The sequence below is a fragment of the Bos taurus genome, chromosome 2, assembly GCF_002263795.3.
Source record: "Bos taurus isolate L1 Dominette 01449 registration number 42190680 breed Hereford chromosome 2, ARS-UCD2.0, whole genome shotgun sequence".
Classification (NCBI taxonomy): Eukaryota; Metazoa; Chordata; class Mammalia; order Artiodactyla; family Bovidae; genus Bos; species Bos taurus.
In genome coordinates, this window is record NC_037329.1 from 131,095,481 (window position 1) to 131,115,035 (window position 19,555).

Below are 19,555 nucleotides of genomic sequence, written 5' to 3' on the forward strand. Positions count from 1 at the left end.
GTGGAACCTCGAGCCGGTTCCACGGCGAGTCCTACCCCTCTCGGGTTCTCAGTTTCCCGACCTGTAAAGTGGGGCGCAGAGCGCCCGCCTCCGGGACCTGTTGGAGTGGGTGGGAGGGAGGCCGGGTGGGGACCTCCGCCGCGCCCGCGGCCCCGGCTCCGCAGTGAGGGGGGAGCGCGCCGGGAAGGAGGCTCCGCGGTCACGTGACGCCCCCCCACCCCCGCCCGCCCGAACTGCGGCGGCGGCGGCGGCGATCGCGGAGCCGCGTCCAAGCAGAGCTGCAGCTGCAGCCGCGGGCACCGGAGCGCCGAGCCCAGGACGCCCCCGGCCCAGGCCCGCGGGTGAGTGCGCCGCGCCCGGCGGACGCGGCCCTGGAAAGGGGAAGGGATGGACGTGGTCTGGGCTCCCGGCGCGGGCGGGCTGGGCAGGGGGATGGGGGCCACCGGCGAGGACCCGGGGGGCGGGGGAAGCGGCCAGCGGGGAGGGGGCGCAGGCAGGGGACGGAGAGGCAGGCCTGGGGTGAGCCGGCTCTGCCCCCTGCCTCCCGGGATGCGTCCAGGCCGCGGCTGGTGGGGGGACTTGGGTCCCACCCCCCTGCGTAGGTGGGGGGTTCGTGTTCCGCTCACCCTGGGGAGGGGGCGCGGAGAAGTGGGTGCGTTCTCTCGATCCTAAGGAGGGGCCCGCCCAGCCCCGACACCCCCAGGAGGAAGCGCTCCGGTCCTCAGAGGAGGGAAGTGGGGGTCCGACGACCCCAAACTGAGGGGGCAGTGATATCCTTGTTTCCCACCCCCGAACCCAACCCCGTCCCCAAGCCGCCGCGGAGTAGGGCACCCGCGTCACGCAGTCGGGCGCCCCCTCGTCGCCTCCCCTGGCTCCGCAGGATCTGAGGACTCGGTGGGAATCCACAGGGTGGGAATCCACAGGGCGGTCCCCGCGCCCCGCAGACGCTTTGGTGCCAGCCGTGGGGCGCCAGGGCTTGGGGAAGATCTGTGTTCACACAGGCACGCGCCCATCCAGACACCAGCTCAGGGGGTGCGCGCCCGCCCTCTGGGCTAGTGAGACCCCGACCTGTGCGTGACCCCGAGTTTTTGTCGGGGGTCCTTCCGCGAGCCAGGGGGTGGGTGGGACCGAGAAGGACACTCCACCCTTCATACGTTGGCGTCTGACCCGTCCTGTATCCCCCTCCTTCTCCAAAGGCCAGAAGGACGGAGCCCTGGGAGAAGCGGGGTCTGAATGGAGCAGGGAAGTGAAGGAAGGGATAGCATTTCCTCCCCAGGTTCCTAGTCCACCCTGCGGAGGGGCTGTGGTCCCTCTTTGCCCAGGGGGCGGGGAAGAAGAAATCAGAGAAGGTGGGTGGCCCTGAGTTTCCCAAGCTACTGAGACAGAAACCTGCCACAGGGTCCCCTGAACAGGGGGAGAGCAGCACCTGAGGGGGAAGTCGGTGGTCATGCCCGGCAGGCCCAGAGATGCCCCTGATTCCTCCATCTGGGACCTCAGTCTGAGGCCCCCCTCCCCTGGCAGTTGGAGGGTCTGGGGGAAGCAGAGGGGGAATCTTAACAGCCTCGGAAAGGATTTCAGGGTCATGATTAATTCTCAAGTGGCAGAGTGTCTTCCCCACCCACAGCAATATTGTTAAGGTGGGGAACTGGGGTCTCCATTGCACAGATGAGGAAACAGGCTCAGAGAGGCTAACTGAACCGCCCAAGGTCACAGAACTGTCTCTGGCTGGCCTAGCATCAGCTCTCTGACTCCAGTCCAGACAGAGCACCACAGTGGCAGGGTCGAGGCAGGGTGGCGGGGTGGGGTGGTGATCCCCTCTCCCGTGCTGCCTGGGGGAGGGGGAAGGTGCATCTGGATGGAGGAGGCGAAGCTGGGTCAGATCCAGGAGGACCTCACCTTTCTTCAGGGTCCAGTACTTCCCCGCTTCCCAGAGCTCTCCACCACCCCTGGCTGCAGCCATGATGGTGAGAGTCCCCTTTCTGGGACCTTCCCAGCTCCCAGCCTTCTCCTGTGCTGGGTGCCTGCCTGGCAGGGGTCTCTAGAGACCTCCCTCTATCCACCCTCTACCCGCTGTGAGACACAATCCTTTCTTTGGCCTCTGGTTTTGACTGGGCTGTCTCTGCTGTTCGGATCTCACCACCGCCCCCCAGCAAGGTCAGTACAAGCCTGGGGTACGGGAACCCTGAGATCCTGCTCCACCTCACTCTCCCCCAGCCCCATCCCTGCCCCCTGTCCTGTTGCAGATCTGGAGGCCCTGTGCGGATCCCCTGGGGCAGGTCTGCATCCCACACCACCTGTCTGTCTGCGGAGGCCTTTGTCCTGGCCGTCAGACACCGCTGGGCAGCCACTCGGCTTCACACACAGCCAGACACGGGTGCCAACACGCTCTGACCCACGAATACCCGAGAGCCAGACGCAGGCAGGCGGGCGGGCCCCGCACACGCGGGCCGAGACCCCCGCCTCTCAGTCCGACCCACACAGCAGACAGAGAGCCAGGCCGTCCAGATGTGCAGAGGAGGGTGTTGTCGGCCAGGAGAGCCTCCTCCAGAGGCCTCGTCGTCGGGCAGATAACGACCCCGTTATCTCCTCCAGGGCACACGCACGGTGCACACGCAGGAACGAGCACACCCTTAGGAGGGAACCTGGCAGATAGGCACAGGAACACACCCACACCCCGGCCCCCGTGGGGGTTCACACGCGTGCACATCATCAGCTTTCGGTGCGGGGGACTTGAACTGGGTACCACCCCAGCGGGCTCAGTCTGGCCTCAGCCCGTCTTCTTCCCTCTTTTCTGGGTCACATGAAGCCGGGTCAGCTGACCCTGAGAATCAAGAAAACAGCTGGCGTGCCCCCTCAGTGGGCCTTCCTCTCCTGCCCCCCTTCCCCTCAAACCCACGTCCTGTGGGGCCAGAGGAGCCTCTCCCTGGGCTTCCCCTGGATGTGCTATTCCCCAGGGCCTCTCCCAAGGCAGGACACCCCGCAGCCCAGGCTCTAGGCAGCCCTGGGATCCCCTTTCCTTTGCCAGTTTTCCAGGAGACCTGGCCAAGTCCTGCTTTCTGCTTTGCCCTCCCCGCAAGGCTGGGGGCCAGCTGGGGTGAAGGGAGGGGAGTCCTCCAGCTTGCCCTCTACTCATCTCTGCTTGCCTGGGTCCTGGCACCCTGGCTGGGCCTCTGGGAGCCTGGCATCCCTGGATGGCAGCTGCTGAGAGGTGCTTCTAGGGCTCAGATGTCTGTAGGGCAGGCTGATATAGGCAGAGGGCAGCAGGGAACTCTGGGCTTTGCTCTGCTCACTCGGGTACTCACCCTGGGGCGAGCCAGGAGCTGGCTCTGAGTCCAGGCCTGGTCCTGCCTCTGGCTGGCCGTATGGCTCTGAGAAGTCACTTCCCCTCTCTGGGCCCATCTCCAGCTCCAAGAGGCAGCTCTGCCTGGCGAGGGAGTGTGAGGTGTGAGATGGCAGCCCTGTGCCAGGGAGGAAAGAAAGTTTGACTTTGCTGGGTAGAGTAGGGGGCAGACGGGGACCCCGGCTAAGGACTTCCGGCAGATGGAAACTCTGGGACCACTCTACATCAGGCGGGATGGCAGCCCTGTGCCAATCAGGAAAGAAAGTTTGACTCTATTGGGTAGAGTGGGTGGCAGGCGGGGACCCCTGGCTAAGGACCTCCGGCAGGTGGAAAACTCTGGGTCCCTCTGCGTCAGGCAGGGGGTGGCAGTCCAAGGAGTTTCCGGGGTGGCCACCCTGGGGTCAGCAAGGGGGACCTGAGGGCAGGGGGCTGCTGTGGTCTCCACTGTGTATGTTTTTCTGTGTGCTCTATTTTTAGGGCTGCAGGCTCGTACAGGCAGTGACTCAGAGAGGAAGGGAGAGGAGGCAGAGGGGTGTCGGTGAGACACCCCAAGACAGAAGGGGTCTGCCGGGGCACCAGCCTTCCCCACGGGCAGAGAGGAGTCCAACCTGTGATGCCCTCACTGTATGCTGGCTGGCACAAGGGCTGGGCCCTCCTTTGCACACTTGCGAAGCGTGTATTGAGTGTGCCGAGTGTGTAGTGTGCCCTGGGGTCGGTAACAGATGTGAGCTGGGTGTGGCATCCTTCGGTCCCTGACACAGCTCAGGGTGGAGCTTCTGCGGCCACAGCTCAGACGAGGAGGTGAGGCTCGAGGAGGTGAAATGACCCACCCGCTCCTCTAGTAAATACCCTGCCAGCCTGGGGCCACCCGCCCTGGGGTCCCCTTGGGAAGAAGACCTGAGTTAAAAATCTGACTTTGCCACCAGTTAACCACCCAACTGGGGGCCCTTTACTCCATCTCTTTGAGCCTGTTTCCTTCTTTTTTTTTTTAATATTTATTTATTTTTGGCTGGGCTGGGTCTCCATTGCTGCTCCAGCTTTTCTCGAGTTCAGCGAGCAGGGGCTACTCTCTCTAGTTGCGGTGGGTGGGCTCCTCACTGCGGGGGCTTCTCTTGACACGGATCACAGGCTCTAGACGCGTGGGCTTCGGTTATGTGGTTCGCAGGCTCTAGAGTGCAGGCTCAGTAGCTGTGGCTCACAGCTTAGTGGCTCCGCAGCACGTGGAGTCTTCCAGGACCAGGGGTTGAACCCGTGTCTCCTACATTCGCAGGCAGGTAGTTCTTTACCACTGAGCCACCAGGGAAGCCCTCTTCTTTTTTATTAATCTAACTTTTGATGTTATATTAGAGTATAGCCGATTAACAATGTTGTGATAGTTTCAGGTAAACAGCGAAGGGACTCAGTCATACATACACTGCAGAAGGAAATGACAACCCACTCCAATATCCTTGCCTGAAGAATGCCATGGACAGGGGAGCCTGGTGGGCTACGGTCCACAGGGCTGCAGAGAGTCGGACACAACAGAAGCGACTTAGCACGCAAGCATACATACACATGTAAACATTCTCCCCCAAACTCCCTCCCATACATTCTATATACCGTGGGCTATACAGGAGGTCCCTGCTGATTATCCACTTAAATATCATCCATACAGCAGTGTGTACATGAGACTGTTTCTTTATAGAGTGGGGGTCACCCATTTCATGTATCTGATGGGGTTGTTTTGAGGGTTAAGATTAACATAGGCCGACACCCAGGGCAGTGCCCAGCTCGTGGTGGGCATTTGTTGGGGACTCAGAGGAAATGCGCTGGGAGTTGCCAGGAGTTCAAGTCCAGTCTCTGCTGTGTGACTCTGCACCAGTCACTGACTCTCTTGATGCCTCATTTCCGTCTTCACAGGACAGGAGTGATAAGGCCTGGTCTGCCTGCCTACCTGGGAGTGTTGTTTATGCAGATCAGATATGATGGCTGGGAGCTGCTCTGAAAAGCGCAGAGCTGCACTCAGGAGATATGAATGCACAGAAGGAAAAGCAAACCCTAGAAACATACGGAGAAAAAGATTTCAAAAAAGAAACTTCAGATATTTTATTGCAGCAAGAAAAAATAAGCCTTTTATTTAACATTTAGGGGAGAGGGGGGTGGGCAGTGGGAATTGTTTCCGTAATCTCACATTTCCGAGGCAGTTGGCCTTAGCCTCGTCATGTGAGATGAGTGGGTCTCCCCCTTGGGGAGTCAGTGCCTGGCACCTAGTAGGTGGTTGATAAATGGTCACGGTGGCTGTGAGTGGAGTTACTAACCGCCAGTCAGGACACCGGTTTGGCTTCACTGTGAGGTGTGTGTGGGGGTGAGTGGGAGTCAGGTTCTCAAGGGCCTTGATACCAAGCTGAGGAATTTTCTCTGCAAGCCAATGGGAAAACCACTGGGGGACTGACTGAGCCTTCTGTGGGCAGGCCTTGGGTAGGAGCTAGTCCAGCCTGGTTCTCTGCCCTGCCCCTGCTGGGTGAGTATGGCTCCACTGCCTATTTCTCTGGGTCCCCTTTCCCTCCTATATGCAAAGGAGAGAGCTCCAGCCTCTCCCATCCCAGCAACACGACAGGACCAAGGCACCCACCAGTCAGTCAACGAGGGGCCGTCATCTGTGCCAGAAATCAGGCCCGTGTCCCCCTCTGACTTCATCCCACTAGCGGTGTGACCCCGGGCAGTGCCGGCCTCTGTGAGCCTTCCTTTCCATCGCTGCAATGGGTGGGTGAAGTTTCTGCCTTTGAACCGTGGCTCGAGTGAGGCGGAGAAGGAAATAGCAACCCAGTATTCTTGCTTGGAGAATCCCGTGGAGAGAGGAGCCTGGTGGGCTGCTGTCCATGGGGTCACACAGAGTCAGACACGACCGAAGCGACTTAGCAGCAGCAGCAGCTAGTGAGGCGGAGCTGGTGACCGTGCTGTATGAACCTCAGGTGTGCCGCGTCACTAGGGGAATTGCACTCTTTCTTGCCACTGGGCTCCCCTGAGAATCTGGGGGTGCTGAGATCTGTGGGGGACAGTGGTGAGAACACATTCCTGCATGGCCAGGGAGGCCGTGACCTTCCTGTGGCCACATGTCTGCCGCAGCCAGGCTGTTGGGGGAGTGGGCAGGTGAGGCAGGTGGTCTGCAAGGGAGAGATGCCCCATCCCCGCTCAGAGGCGAGCCCTTCCCAAGACCCCACTCCTCTGAGCTGGGACTTTGGGGAGTGGGTGGAGGGTGACCTTGGGGACTTCTCTCTGCTTGCACCAGAACTGTTGGGGCAGCCGCAGCTCCTCCTTTTGGGAAGGGCTGCAGGTCGGGGCCCAGGCTAATGGCAGGCCTGCCTCCCATGCTGCTGTCTCGTCCCCACCTTGGGGTCCAGAGAGAGACCACCCACCCCAGCAGCCTCGTGACAGCCCAGGCAGCGGGCTACAGATACGGGGGCGCCGAAGCTCTGGGTCAGTGGCTCCAGCCGGGCCCAGTTTACCACCTGCCTCCACCTAAGACGTGGGAGCTTTTCCAGGCGCATGGGGGTGCCCTTACGGCCCCTTTCCCAGGGCTTCAAACACCCCCGAAACAGGACTGCAGAGTCCCGGGGGACAAAGCACTCCCCTGTCTCAGTTGCGTCCAGGGCCCCAGACCTCCCTGGCTGGAGACGTGTGGCCCTCCGTGGTTCTCGAGGGGCAGAGAAACCTGGCACCCTTGTCCCCGACCCCTGTCCCCAGCTGCACCGTTGGGGTCTGCCCTGTGTTAGCCACGGGGGGAGCTGGCTGGCTGAGGGATTCCGGGAGCATTTCTGGCAGGGGAGGAGCAGAATGGGGGGTGAGTGATGACGGACAGTTGGGGGGGCCCTTCACTGGGTGCTTACGGTCTGCTGGGCCCTGTGCCGAGCACTTTCCATGGATCTGTCTCATTCATTCCTCAGAGCCATCCTCATTAGGCCCACTGAAGCTCAGAGAGGTTAAACAGCCTGTCCAAGGTCACCCAGCTGGCGTGTGGCTGGAGCTGAGACTTGAATTAACAGCTGTTGGATTCCGTTTTTAGCCACTTTGGTGTACTGCATGCAGAATTCAATGGGGAGAGGGCTTGAGGCCTAGTTCCAGGCAGGGGGTGGGGTAGGGCTCAAACCCTGGGGCTGCCCCACCTTCGACCTAGCCCGGAACCTCCTGGCTCCCTCCCACGCCCTGCCCTTTCCCTTCTGTATGTGGGGCTCAACATCCCAGGCTAGGTTGGGAGAAGAGGACGACTGGGGAGATTTGTTTGCAGAGGTTCCCAGGGACCTCCAATCCCACAGGCCCTGGATTCTCCTGCACACCGTGCCTCCCCGCACCCCCCACCCTGCACTAGTCTGCATCAATTCCCAGCTCAGAAACTGAGAAATCCTCAGCATCAGAGCTGGAGAGGAGCCCGTGGAGATCTGCTGGTCCAACCCCCTCATTCTACAGATAATAATTATGATGATTGCAGCCGACGGTGGCAATTCACAAAGGGCTTCCACATCTGGGCTGCCTCCCATGTGGGTGCGCCGGAGCCCTCGGGGCTGGCGGGGCGCGTGTGCCCTTTGTTAGCTTTTCACCATGTGGCCAAAGAAACTGGGGTTCAGGGAGAGGAAGAGATGGACTTCACCCCCAGATCTAGCTTCCCCTGAGCCCCACAGCCCCTGTGGTGTGGTTCCATAACTGCATCCTGCACTGGGGACAGTGTGTAGGGGGTGGATTTGCTGGGGGGGGGGTCTGCTTCTGGGAGGTCAGCATGGGCACGAGGCAGGTATCAGGTGTGGCTTGGGGACTCTCAGAGCTGCCCGCCCTCCTCCCTGTTCAGGGGAACACGCACCCTCTGTCCGGGCAGAGAGTATACGTTGAGGGCAGAGCTGTTTTCTAGGGGCCTCTCCAGGCTGCCCCCCCTTAATCAGACGGAGCAGGCAGCTTGGAGAGCCCTCCTTTCACGGAGAAGGGAGCTGGGGGCTGGAGGGGTGGGGAACTGCCACGGTCCCACTGGGGCAGTGGCAGAGCTGGACCCGGGTCCTCCTGATGGTCCCCCGTGTGGCTGTGCTGACGCGAGTCCCAAGAACAGGGCAGCCTACTGCGTGCCAGGTCGAGCGCTTTACACTGAACTCTCAGAACAACCCTCTGGGGTAAGTATTGACACTATTATCCTTTTTTTTTTTTTTTAATTTAAAGAGTATGGTCTCCCAAGCGTTCATTCAATAGACTGTACTTTTCATATTTTAAAAAAATTTTTAATTAATTTATTTATTTTAATTGGAGGCTAATTACTTTACAATATTATAGTGGTTTTTGCTGTAAATTGACATGAATGACACTATCATTCTCATCGTTGTTGATCGGTCACTGAGTCGTGTCTGACTCTTTGCAAATCCCCCATTCTTCTCATCACCGTCCCCTTTTATAGATGAAGAAGCAGAGGCTTGAGAGGTTATGAAAATGGCCCAAAGTCACAAACTAGGAAGTGTCAGAGGAAAGAATTCAAAGTCAAGTCCACCTGACTCCCAGCCCACACTGATGTCAATCCCTGTATGTATTCCGATAGGAATAAAATTAATTTTGTCCTTCCTTTTGTTCATCACCAACCTAGGACCCCATTCATTCCCTGAACATTGATGGAGCGCCTTCTGTGCCGAGGAGACCAGAGAGCTGATCTGGGCTCAGAGGCTGGGGGTTGAGGGTCAGAGGTTAGGCAGTCAAGTAGGAGGGTCTCCAGACCCTTCTAAACCAAGGATGGCCACCCTCCCTCTCCATCTGTCCCCATGCCAGCCACAGACCACATGTTGGTAACCGCTTTCTCTGCCCATCATTTTGCCCATGGTGTATGCTGTAGCCTGGAGTGTGACTCAGCAGGGGCTTCTGTATTTCGTACTCCTCCAGGAAGACTCTGGGCAACAGCAAGGGCAGCCACCACCAGGCTAACTCTTTGTGGGCACGAGGCATCATGGCAACTCCTCTGCCTCTGTAGGTACCACCTTGTTTGATGCCCACCATCACCTGTGAGCCAGGAGCTGGTACTCACCCACTGTCCACGTGTGGGAACTGAGACTTACTCAGGCCTGGTCTGGGCCCCACTCTGCCTGGCTCTCTGTGTCCTTATCCCTGGCTCACATTGCCCTGCTCTGGCGGCTCTCAGGCCTGTGCCCTTATCCCTGGCTCACGTTGCCCTGCTCTGGGTCCAGGCTCTGTGCCCAGGCTGTGTGGTTGTGCGTTTAGAAGCCTGGTTCCTAGAAGGCAAGCTTCAGCCAAATACCTGTTGAGTGTGCCTTGGGAAGCACTTTGTGGGGCTAACGCTTGTGAGGATGGAGAGACTGGGTTTTTTTCCTTTGAGGGATGTGGGACCCCATGCAACCGCCCCCACCTGCCCCCCTGAGGCAGAAGAGGCTTTCAGGCGTCCAGGGTGTCAGGGCCTGGCAGCATGTGCTGTCTGAAGGGCTTTCTTCTTGGTTGAAATGTCCCTGAGACTGACTCAGAGCTGAGTCACCTTGGGAATGGGGGGAGTCAGTGGGGGGGAGGTCTTTTGTTTTCTATTTGACTTGGGTCTTAATTGGGGCTTCCCTGGTAGCTCAGCTGGTAAAGTGTCTGCCTGCAATGCAGAAGACCCAGGTTCAATCCCTGGGTCGGGACAATCTCCTGGAGAAGGAAATAGCAACCCACTCCAGTACTCTTGCCTGGAGAATCCCATGGACAGAGGAGCCTGGTGGGCTACAGTCCTTGGGGTCCCAAAGAAAGGCATGTGGGTGTGGGATCTAGCTCCCTGACCAGAGATCAAACCTGGGCCCCCTGCACTGGGAGCTTGCAGTCTTAGCCTCTGGACCACCAGCGAAGTCCCAGCCGTAGGGGATCTTCACAGCTACTTTTACTTCCCTGGCCCTTGGGCAGGCAAGCCTCTTAGCCTCTCAAAAGGTCTGTTTCCTGGTCTGTGAACTGGGGATAATTTACAGGGTGGTCATGTGGACTGAACTAATCAGAGTGCCCAGCACACAGCCTCAGGGACTAGCAGCGGCTGAGCGGCTGAGCTGAGCTGGGATGCTGTGTGTGATGGGGGCTCTGTGTGATGGCGGCTGAGCTGGGATGCTCTGTGTGATGGGGGTGAAGTCTCCAGAGGGTGGCAGGAGAGAGCTGGATCTGCTCTTTGGGCCGGCCTCAGTTTCCCCATCAGCCATGGCTGACATAAAACTCTTGCATAACCAGCCTCGGGGAGGCTCTTGTGATCACAGAGGTCCCGGGGAGCGTAGGTGCGTCTCCATGATCTGCACACGCAGGGGTCGGCTCCGGGGGGCGAGGGGGCGGCGGGAACACGGTGGGCGGCGGCACAGGTGTTACCATTGTGGCTCGCAGGTGTGTTATTGTGGGCCGGGAAAAGGCTCTGGCAGTCGAGCCGGAGATTAGCGGGGAAAGCGGGTTCGGGGGCCGCCTCCGCTCACGGGGAGCAGAGGAGAGCGCGGGTAAGCGGCGCGCGGAGCGGGGTGAAGGGCGCATCCTCCAGGTCCCCTGGGGTCCCCGCCCTCCCCGGAAGAGATGCCCGGGGCGCTGTCCCTGGTCCTGGAGCCTGCCCGTTTCCGTACTGGCCAGTGGAGGGCGCCCGGGACCGCGGCGGACGCGTGCTTTATTTTCCTGGAATGGTATTCCCAGGTAATAAGCCTACCCACACACACAGTTTTAAAAAACCAAAGAACAAACTGCCCTCAGAGAAGTAAAAGCCCTCACTTTCATAGATAAAGACTCTGGCGTGATCACACCAGGGGACCTAATGAATTAACCAAGAAAACAAAAAACAAAAACAAAAACCCTTTAGATTTAAGGGTAGAAAATCTTATCGTGGTGCCTGACTTTTAGTTCAGAATGGCTCCAGTTGTTACATCTCTGGGAGACTCAGTATGTATTAAAGCCACACTAAACTATTCATATGTAAACCAAAGTTGTAGGATGGGATAAATGGGTCTTTCCCCCAAGTGAATGTCTGGGGGAATCTTTGATGCACGGCAGGTCTCTTTGGGTGGGACTCTCCCTGACATAACTTTGCTGGCCCTCACATACTGAGTGACAGAGATGATCCTAGTAATTGCTGAGGGCCATGGTGGTTCAGGGATAAAAAATCTGCTTGCCAATACAGGAGAACCCAATTGAGTGTGTTCAGTACCTGGGGTGGGAACATCCCCTGGGGAAGGAAATGGCAACCCAATCCAATAATTTTACCTGGGAAATCCCATGGACAGAGGAGCCTGGCAGGCTACAGCCCATGGGGTCACAGAGGAGTTGGACACAACTTAGCAGTTAAACGACGACAACAAAAACCACCCTCACGTATTTCCCTAATGCTCTCTGGGGCAGAGCTACCCCCACTGAGAACCACTGCCAAGGTGGGGGCCTTGGCAGGATGAAGAGGGGTTCACAGAGTCCCTGACTAGCAGAGTGGGAGCATGGAACCTTAAGGAATTTCAGGGCGTCCCATCCCCCATCATACAGATGGACCAGTGCAGGCCCAATGTGGGAAGAGACTGTGCTAGAAAACACGAGTGACCAGCAGAGTCAGGGGCCCAACCCAGGCCTCCTGCCCCTTGGTACAGGGCTCAGTCCGCCCAGCTGCCCTGGGGGGAGCTCTGAACATAAGCTGTCTCCCTTCCAGTTCAATTTACCTGCTTCTGAACATGGGCGGGGAGGGCCATGCTCTTAGCAGGGGGCGGGACAGACAGGCTGGCTGGATCCCAGCCTGTAATGTGTGAGAGGGGGTCTCGGCTTCCCCTCTCTTAGGGAGGCAGTAGTTCACACCACGCGATCTCTACCTTTAGTTCTTCCCAGTAGTTGGCTGAGCACTGGGTGTGTGTGTGTGTGTGTGTGTTTTGTGTGATCTGAGTGTGTGGGCCTTAGTGATTTCTGTGCATGAATCTGTTGTCATTGGTGTGTACTCATGCGTGTGTGAAGGCAATGACACCCCACTCCAGTACTCTTGCCTGGAAAATTCCATGGGCGGTGGAGCCTGGTAGGCTGCAGTCCATGGGGTCGCTGGGAGTCGGACACAACTGAACGACTTCACTTTCACTTTTCACTTTCATGCATTGGAGAAGGAAATGGCAACCCACTCCAGTGTTCTTGCCTGGAGAATCCCAGGGACGGCGGAGCCTGGTGGACTGCTGTCTCTGGGGTAGCACAGAGTCGGACACGACTGAAGCGACTTAGCAGCAGCAGCAGCAGCATGTGTGTGTACAAACCCAGCCCTAGTCAGCAGGTGAGCACTCACTGATTTGGGACCTCTGGGTGTGAACTTGACTTGACCTTTGCACATGTGTGTGCGTGTGGGTTTGGACTGTGGGGGCTGATGTTCTGCATGCCTTGGGCCTTGATATGATCTCTACAGGCACAAGTGAGACGCCTCTGTGCCCGGTACAAGGACAGGTGGCACGTGTGACCTGGTGAGGTTTCTGTGCAGGTGTACACAGCAGTCCACGCAGACTATGTCTTGTTCATCCTCTGCCCCTAGTTCCTGAACAGCATCAGATGCACAGTGTGTATTTGAGTAGCCAGAAGTCTCAGGAACTCACTCAATGGGACGGGAGGCTCAGAGTCAGGACGGTTGGTTCAGTAACCTCACCAGACAGCCACCTGGGGACAGGGTGTGAGCCAAGGCACACCCACTCCTCCGACTGTCCATCTGTTCCCAGGGCCTAGAGACCCTCCAGGAGACTCCCTTTCCAGGAGCTCAGGGTTTGCAGCATCTTAGGATTGGGTGGGTGCGGCTTGGCTAGAAGGGCCATGAGTGAAGGATGCTTCGAACCTATGAAATTCTCTCAAGGCAAATGTATTTTTCCGTGATTATGTCTCTAGTCCAGCAAAGTGAGAGTGATGAGTCAACGGAGACACAGAGAGGAAAACTGGTTAACATGGGAGGCTGCCTGGCCAGGCAGGAAGCCCAGCACTGCCCTGCCCCCTGCTCAGGATACCCCCCCCCCACCCCGCCCCCGGCAGATAACCTGAATGGGAATGACAGGGGGCAGGGAAAGCATGGAAGGTCACTGGGGATCCACTGGGTTTCCCCAGGGGCTTAGCTGGTAAGGAATCTTCCTGCAATGCAGGAGACTCCAGTTCAATCCCTGGGATAGGAAGATGCCCTGGAGGAGGGCATGGCAGCCCACTCCAGTATTCTTGCCTGGAGAATCCCAGGGACAGAGGAGCCCGGCGGGCTATGGCCCACAGGGTCGCATAGGATCAGATGTGCAACTAACGCTAAGCCTAGCTGGCGAGAATCGGCCCCACCAGCCCGATCTGGAGCCCAGGCCCTTCTCTTCCCAGGAGGCTGCCCCTCCCAGGGCCCTCACATGTCCCCGTGGAGTGTTGGGAAGGCAGCAATGGAGGCAGGGGGTGGGACTTTCAGGGTTCAGCCCGGGGTGAACTTGGAGAGGGAGCTCTGCGTCCGGCCACCCCTGTCTGCTTTCCTCCTCCTTCACACTGTCTGGCACCTGTTTGAACAACTCGGGTGCAAAATCAGGGTGGCCCAGAAGAGGAGGCTTCTTCTGAGAAGGAGGCCTGGTCCCTGGAGGGCAGCCTGGCTCTGGTTTCTAGGAGAGAGGCAGGAGGAAAAGGAGGAAGGTGCTCTGTCCCCCCCCTCCCCCCCAAAGATGACAGTGGCTTCCCCGAGCCAGTCTGCGAGCCCTGGCTCTGTGCTGCCTCCAGAGAGCTGAGCGCCCTGTCACAGGCGAGTGTTAGACACGATACAGGGAGGCAGTGCCAGAGCCTGGCCGGACACCCCCTGCCCTTACTGCCCTGTGCCTGTGTGTCTGTCTTAGATGTTGTCCACATGTCCACACATAGATCCGCCCACCCACCTTCTTTCCAACAGCTGCGTATACTGCATGGTGCCAGTGGACCTTAATTTACTTATCTGGTTCTCTCTGGATGGCCATTAGTTTGTTTTGGAACTCTTACTAATACATCTTTCAGTTCAGTTCAGTCACTCAGTCGTGTCTGACTCTTTGCAACCCCATGGACTGCAGCACGACAGGCCTCCCTGTCCATCACCAACTCCCAGAGTTTACTCAAACTCATGTCCATCAAGTCGGTGATGCCATCCAACCATCTCATCCTCTGTCCTCCCCTTCTCCTGCCTTCAATCTTTCCCAACATCAGGGTCTTTTCCACTGAGTCAGTTCTTTGCATCAGGTGCCAAGTTTTGGAGTTTCAGCTTCAGCATCCATCCTTCCAATGAATATTCAGGACTGATTTCCTTTAGGATGGACTGGTTGGATCTCCTTGTAGTCCAAGGGATTCTCGAGAGTCTTCTCCAACATCACAGTTCAAAAGCAACAAGTCTTCGGCACTCAGCTTTCTTTATAGTCCAACTCTCACATCCATACACGAGTACTGGAAAAACCATATTTTGACTAGATGGACCTTTGTTGGCAAAGTAATGTCTCTGCTTTTTAATATGCATCTTTGCTAACTCAGAAAAAAGTGATTTCATGTAGTCCAGCCTAATACAAATGATGCTGGAGAGTTTTATTTAACAAATGCATTTGACTCAAATACTATTCTCAATGCTTTTAAAGTATTAACTTAGTTAATCCTTGGCAAAACCCTTTGAAGTAGGTACTGTTATGTTCATCATCAGCCGTATTTTGCAGATGAAGAAATTGAGGCACAGAAAGATCAAGTGACTTGCCGAAGATCACACAGCTGACAAGGGGGACAGCTGGGATTTGAACCCTGAGGAGGTTCATAAGAATGAGGATATGAGCCCTTGCTTTCCTGTCCCTTGTCGTTGGCCGTCCGTCTTGAGAGTCACCTGTGCTGAGGTAGTGGGTCAATTCTAGGAGGTGCTTCTGCAGGTTCAGAAGAGGCGTTAGGTCTTGCTGTGGCCAGGGGGACCGGGGCTGGCCTGGCGGTGGCCTGTGCATTGTCGGCCGAGGGACCGTGACACCTACCCCACCCCACCCCAGCTCTTGCCAGTGAGCCAGCTGCAGCTGGTCAGCCCACACTGGGCTCTTTGTCTTCAGTGGGAACCCTGCAGCCCCCACGGCCCCTCTCAAGGGCCCACTGTCCCAGCACCAGCAGGGCCTCCCGGGGGCTTGGCCCGGCTGGGAAGCTTGGCACATCCAGGCCTCCTGGCTACCCTGCCAAGCGGACGTGCAGGGCCCGCTGAGGACGCCTTCCCACTGAAAAGAGACTGGCGAGCATGAGGGCTGCGTCCAGGCGGGTGCCGCACCCGGGATGGGGCTGGGGTCCCGGGTCCCAGCCCTGAGGTTGTGTGTGCTCCTGTGACCCAGGCCCAGCGCCCAGTGCTTCCTCCTCCACCCCCCGCAGCTCTGGGGGTGCCCTGCCGCTCCCACCACTGAGGAAGGAGAGACTTCCTCCCTCTTCAGGGCAATCTCAGTGCGCCTAGGGTTGCCCCTCTGGAGCCCGACCAGGCTGCCCCATGAGGAGTGGGCTTTCACTTTGCCCAGGAACCTGCAGCCCTGCCCAGAGCAGGAGGGGCCTGGCCTGGGCTCCAGAGCGCCCCGCCAAGGGGACCCTCCTCTGAGAACCCAACCAAGGGGGTGGTTCCCGAATCGGGAAAATCACACGGGCCCTGCCCAGTCTCCGAACTCTCAGGGGGGCTCTGGAGGGTTCTCCCGCCCACTGGTGTGGAGAGGAGAGGGGGTCCAGGGGGCGCAGAGAGGAGGGCTAGGGCAGGGGGAGTTCTCCAAGAGAGGGGCATTTGCTCTGAGCCAAGGTCTCTGTTTCTTCGTGTCTGAAAGGAGATGGCTACACTCCCAGCCCTGCCGGGGCGAGGCAAGCCATGGAGTCTTCTCCCCAGAGCCACTGTTTCCCAGTGGAAAATGGAGCTCACCAAGCTGGGGCTCAGGGTCCAGGAGGAACGGTTCGTGAAAGGCCTCTAAAGAATCCCGCCACCCTATGGTTGTGCCCTTGGGTGTCCTTTCTCTCGTCTCCCCCCGCTGCAGGCCCCTTGAACAGAAAGCCCCATGGAAAGTCAAGGTTCTGGGGGCCTCCCTGGGTGCGGGGTGGGGGGTGGGAGGCAGACTGGGTGTTCTGGGGGGGGGTGGGCGAGTCCTGGGGCAGGGGCAGGCCCCCTGCCTCCTGATGCATCTTTTCTTAGGGCGGGAGAGACAGCTTCCTGTGGGGTGCAGCCGGGATCGTGGGCTCTGGGGGAGCTGCATGGCGTGTCTGTTGACTGAATGCACGGCCAGATCGAGGTCTCGGGGCCCAGTTTGTCTCCGAAGGCTGCTAAGGGAGGGAACCCAGGCTGGACGCATTTTCAAGAAGAGGGTGGGTCCTCGCCCTTCCTCCTCTGCTCCTCTTCACCTGGGCACAGGGGCAATCCCGGGAGCGGGGGATGAGAGTGGGTGATAGCAGGGCCCCTGGGGCTCTGTTCCCCCCTCCACTTATTTGAGAGCAGACTGGCCCACCAGGCAGGACTCTCCCAGCTGGCATTTACTGAGCGTTTACTGTTGCAGGCCTGGCCCTACCGCTCCACATCCATGGACTCGGTCCGTCATCACAAGGGCCCTAGGGGATTAGTCCTGTTTTGTTGTTACTGTGGTTCAGTCACCCCGTCGTGTTCGACTCTTTGCGACTCCATGGACTGCAGCACACCAGGCCTCCCTGTCCCTTACCATCTCCCGGAGTTTGCCCAAGTTCGTGTTCGTTGCATTGGTGATGACATCCAGCCATCTCATCCTCTCAGTTCAGTTCAGTCGCTCAGTCGTATCCGACTCTTTTCCACCCCATGGACTGCAGCATGCCAGGCCTCCCTGTCCATCACCAACTCCTGGAGCTTGCTCAAACTCATGTCCATTGAGTAAGTGATGCCATCCAACCATCTCATCCTCTGTCACCCCCTTCTACTCCCACCGTCAATCTTTCCCAGCATCAGGGACTTTTCCAATGAGTCTTATTTTAAACAGGTGAGAAATTTGAGGTAGAGTGCAAACCATTTTGACTCTGGATTCCAAATTCTGGACCCAGCTCGCTCTGGGCTCCACCCCGCCCCACCCACCGCCCCACCCACCTCGTGATGACCGGAGAGGGTTCAGCTTCGCTCCTTATGGGACAGCTCCGCTCCTGGTGGGAGGGGGTGGTGGACGAGGGTGTTGCCTGCAGAAGAGGGTGTTCAACCCGGGTCGCCCCGGGTCTGGGGATGGGGTCGGGGACGGGCCTTGTCCTCCCCGCTCCCCGCCCCTCCGCCAGCGCCGAGGCCCCGCCCGGCCCTCCCGCCTCCCCGCCCCGAGGTCCCCGCTCGGAAAGTCCAGCGAATCCCCCGCGCCGTCCCCCAACCCGGCCCGAGGGCGGCCCGAACAAGCGGCCCTTTCTGCGCGCGGCTGCCCCGGACAGCTGGCCCGCAGCCCGCGGGGGCGCGGACAATCCCGGGGCTTGTGGCCGGGGGTGGGGCGCCGGGGGTTGCCAAGGTGACCCGGGCGCGGGCAGCGGCTCGGCTCGGCGCGGGCGGCACCATGAGCGGCCGGAAGCGCAGCTTCACCTTCGGGGCCTACGGAGGGTAGGTGTGCGGCGCTGGGGAGCTGGGGGAGTGCGCGCGCCCGCCGGCGTCCGGCCTCGGGTCTGGGGGCGCCTGGAGCTGTGAACCCGTGTGGATGTGTGAGGTGAGCGGTCTGATGTCAGGGCCGTAATTGCGGGGTTGGTAAGTCTGAGAGAGAGAGAGTGTGTGTGTGTATGTGTGTGCTCCAATTGGATACCCCTATGCACGTGCGCGGATGCAAGTGGCTGTGGGCATTTCTGTGTTTGTGTCTAACGCGTGGCAATGGTAGGTGTCTGACTGTGTGTGGACCGGCAGGCTGGGCCTGTGTGTGTTCACGCCAGGCGTGCGCATATAGGAAGTGGGGGGTGGGAAAAGGCGGGTCCAGGGGAGGCCCTGCAGGGCCCCCACTTGGCTCCTGAGGCTGCTCAGCCCCCGCAGTGAGGCTTTGGGAGTGAGGCTTTGGGAGGGAACCTAGAAGCCATTAGCCACCCCCCGCCCGGGGCACCCTGGCTGGCTGCCCCATCTCAGCCTGCCTGGCTTTCATGAACCCCCTCCTCTGGGACTGCTGGCTGGAGACCTGTGGGTGAGAGGTGGGGGGCTGGAGAGTTGAAGTGGTGCCTAGTCCATCTTGGGGTCACGGTCCCTCCCGGCCCCAGATGCCCACCCCAGAGAAGTGCCCAGGTGGGCCAGGAGGATCTGTGTCTTAGGCGGAGCTTTGGGACCTTGGAAGGGAGACTGGGAAGACAGACTGGCCCCTCTCCTGGCTGGCCAGGAAGTTGCATAACCTTCAGCAGGGCCTCCCTCCCTGTGGTCAGAGGGACACGGGGGACCCACCTTCCGGGTGCCGAGCCCTCGGGGCTGCTCACACATGTCACGCTGCAGACCGTGGGCTCTTTGAGCTGTAGGGATGGTGTCCCCTCTCTAGGCGCCCATCCCCCCCCGGGGACCCCGCAGAGGGGCCGGGTGTGGTGGGAGACCCGAGAGCTGCCTTCCGGGCTGGGGGGCTCTGTGGGCCATCAGGCCAGCCCCCCGTGATTGGCCTGAAGCCTCCTGGTCCAGGAGGCTCTCCGCTGACGCCTGGAGGCAGCGGGGCGCGGGGCTGTGCTCTGTTGTGTGACATTGGGCAAGTCCTGGCTTCCCTGGCCTCCCGGGCCCCACCCGCACGAGGTGGTCCCCGGGAGACCCCAGCCCTGCATCCCCAGTTCATGTCTCCTGAGATGGCAGGTCCTATCTGGGGCCCCTTTCCCCTTCTCTGTTGGCCTCTGGCCAGGAAGCAGGGCTCGTTTGTTGTCCCAGCAGCTGCTGAGCCCCTCGGCCCCAGCGGGGCGGGAAGGTTGAGCCGTCCTCTACCCCAGGGTGCCCTTGGAGGGTGGTGGACGGCCCCAGGGAGGGGCGCTGCCTCTGTACTCTCCCTGATGTGGGATCTGGAGGGACTGAGGGGAGACAAAGGCTGAGGGTGGCCCCTGAACCCTGGGGGCTTGTCTCCCCCGGCTCTGCCTCCCTTCCTCCTCACCCCACACCCCATGTCCCTAATGTGACATTAGGGCCCCTGCAACCTATGGCGGGCAGTCTCAGAGCATCAGTGCCTCCGCCAGGCACCTCACCCTGTGAGGTCCTGGGACCATGTGGGTAGGGGTTGGCCTGATATGCTGGGCAAGGCCTGGTAAGACAGCAAGGCCCCCTTACCTGCCGCCGCTCTTGTGTTTCAGGGTGGACAAGTCCTTCGCCCCTCGCCGGAGTGCGTG

At 59.3% G+C, this 19,555-nt stretch overlaps 1 protein-coding gene across 3 annotated transcripts in view; it reads left to right on the forward strand.

Annotated features, from left to right (window-relative positions):
* The first annotated feature begins 273 nt into the window (after nucleotides 1–273).
* Nucleotides 274–19,555, forward strand: part of RAP1GAP (RAP1 GTPase activating protein) — a 70,126-nt gene continuing 50,844 nt past the window's right edge. Inside the window, exons 1-2 of one of the 3 annotated variants that reach the window (XM_015460372.3) lie at nucleotides 17,762–17,831; nucleotides 19,520–19,555. In XM_015460372.3, coding sequence (XP_015315858.2) covers nucleotides 17,788–17,831; nucleotides 19,520–19,555 — 80 coding nt within the window. In that variant the 5' untranslated portion in view covers nucleotides 17,762–17,787. 3 annotated transcript variants of the gene reach the window in all.